The following is a 4096-nucleotide window of genomic DNA, read 5'->3' on the forward strand; positions in this document are numbered from 1 at the left end:
GCACGTGTCTTTGGGCAACACCAACTGCATGTCCCTTTTCATCTAGGCATCTCAGACTCAAACTGAATTCATTATCTTTCCTATTCTTTCTGCAGTTTCCATCTCAGATAATGGCAGCATCACCAACATACTATCAGATGGAACTTAGTCAACCTATGCTCTCCCTTTGTCCTCCCACTTGTAACCTGTCACCAATTATTTAAATTCTACCTCCTTAACATCTTTCATATCTGATCCTGCCTCCTCATCCCTGTACTACCTCAGTTCAGGTTCCCAAATCCCATGCTCATACTAGTGCAAAATCTGTATCAGCTCATCCAATTTTATACTCCTTCAATCTATCCTCCTCATTGTAACTTAGATGGTCTTCTAAAAACACAAAATTGATTATGTTACTACCTGTTTAGATCCTTTAGTTAACTCATTTTACCTACTGAATAGAATCAAAATACCTCCGTATGACACAATAGGCCCTCCTTACCCTTCCAGACTTAAACCTCTGATAAGCTTCCCCCCTACAACTTCACATGTGAGCCATAATATATTGCTTAGAGTTCTCTGAAAAACAAAGTTATTGAAGACTCCCTGGCTTTTCTATCATGTGTCTGTCTGCCTGTAAGGCCCCCAGCCTCTTAAACCTTCCCATTTCTGCTTCCGCATCATGAGGAACATCTTAAAGTCAACTCAACTCAATGGTCTCTCCCTCCCTCAAAACTTTCCTGATCCCTTTGACCCTTACCCGATAGAGGTAACCAAGGTCTCCATTGTACCATGTGAATGCTTTCATCATGGCACTTACCACAGTTATTGCTGAGTTGAGAACTGTATTAGACGTTAAGTTTCCTCATAAACAGAGATCATATTATATTTGGCATTATATCCTGTACTTTTCAACAGGCCTAGGGTAGCATAACCCTCAATATAACTTGTGGGAAGAAGGCATGGGGGTATTACCTTATATCTTTGCTTTCTATCTTTCTAATTGTTCAGGGGAAAAATACATAACTTTATATTGAAAAGATGAAAGTTTAGAAAATAAATGAATGTATATTGTTTATTTTTGTTAATTCTAAAATATTCCAGTTATAATTCTGCCATAAATGATGTGGAATCTGAATCATCTGCACTGCCAAAAAATAAAAATCCCAGAGTGATTTTTACTCTGTTTTTTTAAGAGCAAAAATATTTCAAACTTATTTTCCTGAGAAATAATTAGACTTCTTTTGGGACATCGCTCTAAATGTCTGCATTATCACAAGGTGAAAACAAGACATCATACACATCGGGAAAATAACTATTTTCAGACGTTTTCCTGGAGGACACTGCTTTGAGCCCCTACTCTTAGTGTTTCAATTTCCACTTCTTACAAAGAAGCTGCCAGATGTTTCAGTAGTATTTTATTCCTTACCCTTCCCGCTCCAGCCTCCAAGCCCAAGAGAATTTATTTGTACACCCTGTTCCTGATTATGCTGATCACTGATCCTGTGAGAGTTCCTGGCTCTTGTCAAAGGTGAAAAGTGAAGTTAAACACAAGCCACTTAAAAACCACGGCCCTGAGGGCCATCTATCTCTTCACAGGATCTGTTGGAGGAAAACACATCCTATCCTATGGCACATATCCAGGGGCCGCAGAGACTGACATCCCAAAGGCACCACTGTGTTTTACAAGGAGGCTGGAAATCCCCGTCTCCCCTCACAGGTTACGGGAAGCCACATCAGTGAGTCTCGTGAGGCAGGTCATTCCGTAAATAGAAAGTGAATGGAAAACTTCAGAGGGGAAAGGAAGAAAATCTAGATGAAGAGAAATGGAAGAGAGCAGGGGAAAGGTGTGTGCCCAGATTCACAAAAGGGAAGAGAACCTGGATATGGTCGAGAGAGGGAGGGCACGTTCACATCCAGACTTTGAACGAGGATCTCTCTGATACAGACTGACACAAAAATGTTAAACAAACACTTCAGGAATTCTCCAGGAATGGACTAGTAAAAAGAAAGAAAGAAAAAACCCTCACATGTTTGGCATGCCTGCAGTGTACCGAGGACTTTGCACAGCTCATCAACCTTAGTACTAACAGCCACCTTATAAGAGAGGTTTTGCTACTTCTATGTGACTTTGTTATAAGTTCATATGAAATAACAGTAATATGTATAAAGCACTTAAAACAATGCCAGGCACATAATAATCAATGTCTACATATTTATCACCACTAGCATTTTATAAACGAAGAAACTGAGGCCTAGAATACTTAAGTAATATGTCCAATATCACACAGTTAGTAAATGACTTTCCAGGTGTTAAAATCTAGTCTCATCTACATGACAGTATGAGGCCTTTTCACTAGACCTCAACACACATTTCTGCCTTAGATTGGCTGAGTTGCCTGGGAAATAAGGCCTTTCTCTAGCCCTAGCCATCCTGAGTGCGAGAGGCAATCCATCGATGTGTCTCTCCCACATTGATGTTTCCCTCCCTCTCCCTTCCACTCTCTCTAAAAATAAATGGAAAAATAACTCAGGTGAGGATTAACAACAATAACAAAAAAGATCCTTCTCTAAATATATGAACTATCTCTTCTATGGACTGAAAAATATATATTAACACTAAAAAATATATATAATAAATATTTTATTAACATGTCACAGGGTAAATTATTGGAAATAAAAGCATAAGATGGAAGCTAAACGTGACTGAAATTAAATATTTTCATAATTCAATTCAATCATCTCAATAATATTCTGGAACTCAATAGAACAAAGGGGAAGGAAGAAATAGGATGTAATTGCACCTGAAGGCATCATTTAAATCACTGAATCACAGAATGTCAGAGTTGAAGAGACCCTAAGAGGCATTTGCTTTAATCCCTTTCATTCCACAGATAATAAAGCCAAACAGTTGATGTTGATATGGCTCTCCAAAGGCCTCACAACTTCACGGTGCAGAACAATTACAGCAAAACACCAGGTTTGATGTATCCGCTTGGAAAACTCCCTCCAAAGCCATGAGTTCAAAACTAACCAAAAGGTAGCCTTTAAAAATCGAACTTTCCAGAGCAGATCACAGATGGTAAATAAAACAGCATTGGATTTGGCCCTTGTGGGATGGCGAGAAGGAGAAGGGACAACGCTTTACTCGTATACACATTCTCAACTTCGTATGACATACCTAACTGGTCAAAACAACACACCCTCAACGGCAAAGCCCTCTGCCAGCAAGAGAATCCTAGAACAACAAACATCTGCGTATATACTGAGTTTAATTTTTTTCAGATATTCTTAAAGGAAGTGGAACACAACTGGTGGAAAGTGAACAGTTCACATGATTGTAAATCATGAAAACATTCACCTGTCTTTCCCCTATTTTGTACATTCCTCGGAGAGGTTAGCTTATCTCATGCATTTCTCAAGGGTCTGGCCAATTTGGACTCCAGAGGACAGAGTACCTGTGTGCCCATGCTTCGGGCGCTGGGCTGGAGTAGAGGCTTGAGAATGCAGGCTCAAGGTGGTGCCCCATTCCTCATCCAGCATGTTGTTCGTGCTGTAGTATTTGGCCTGCATCAGGACGCCTGCAAGGTTGCCGGTGAGCTGTGGCTGGATTGCCCCGAGCTGCCAGGCTTCTAAGGGACAGTTCAGGAACGCAGGCACTGAAAGGCATTCCTAATGTTCTTCTCTCCCAGCAAGTAGCAGGGAAGCGTCTGACTCCAGTTCCTGCCTGGAGAGGCCCAGCCCCTCGCCTGTAATCTTGAACTCTGAATGCCAAATTGGTCAGGCGAAGGGGAAATAGCATGTGTTTTCTGTTTGGGCGGTCTCTGTCTGAACAATTACCGAAGCGGTGGTGCTTCTCAGATCTCTTCTGTTCATCTGTTTGTACTTCCTGTTTAACTGTGTAAAGAAGGCAAGACCTTAAAATTGCAGAGAGCCAATTCCAGTTTTTAGACTCTGCAAAACAATCATCAGTCAGAGGGATAAATTACCTACTTTCTTACCCATCATACACTCGCTGAGGCACTTACATCAAATTTCACTTCTCGGTGCCTTTGAGAAAACAGAAGAGACTACAGGTTCAGCCTCTTTCTTTCTCCAAGGCTATAGTATAAAGCAT

General features: G+C 40.8%; 1 protein-coding gene across 1 annotated transcript in view; it reads right to left on the minus strand.

Annotated features, from left to right (window-relative positions):
- CLEC1A (C-type lectin domain family 1, member A) overlaps positions 1 to 3756 on the minus strand; it is an 18818-nt gene extending 15062 nt beyond the window's left edge. Inside the window, exon 1 of the mRNA XM_015571182.1 lies at positions 3438 to 3756. Within this exon, the coding sequence (XP_015426668.1) occupies positions 3438 to 3552 (115 nt within the window). The 5' untranslated portion in view covers positions 3553 to 3756. The remainder of the gene's footprint in view (positions 1 to 3437) is intronic.
- Between the last annotated feature and the right edge of the window lie 340 nt (positions 3757 to 4096).

The sequence above is a fragment of the Myotis davidii genome, unplaced genomic scaffold, assembly GCF_000327345.1.
Source record: "Myotis davidii unplaced genomic scaffold, ASM32734v1 scaffold188, whole genome shotgun sequence".
NCBI classification, from domain to species: Eukaryota; Metazoa; Chordata; class Mammalia; order Chiroptera; family Vespertilionidae; genus Myotis; species Myotis davidii.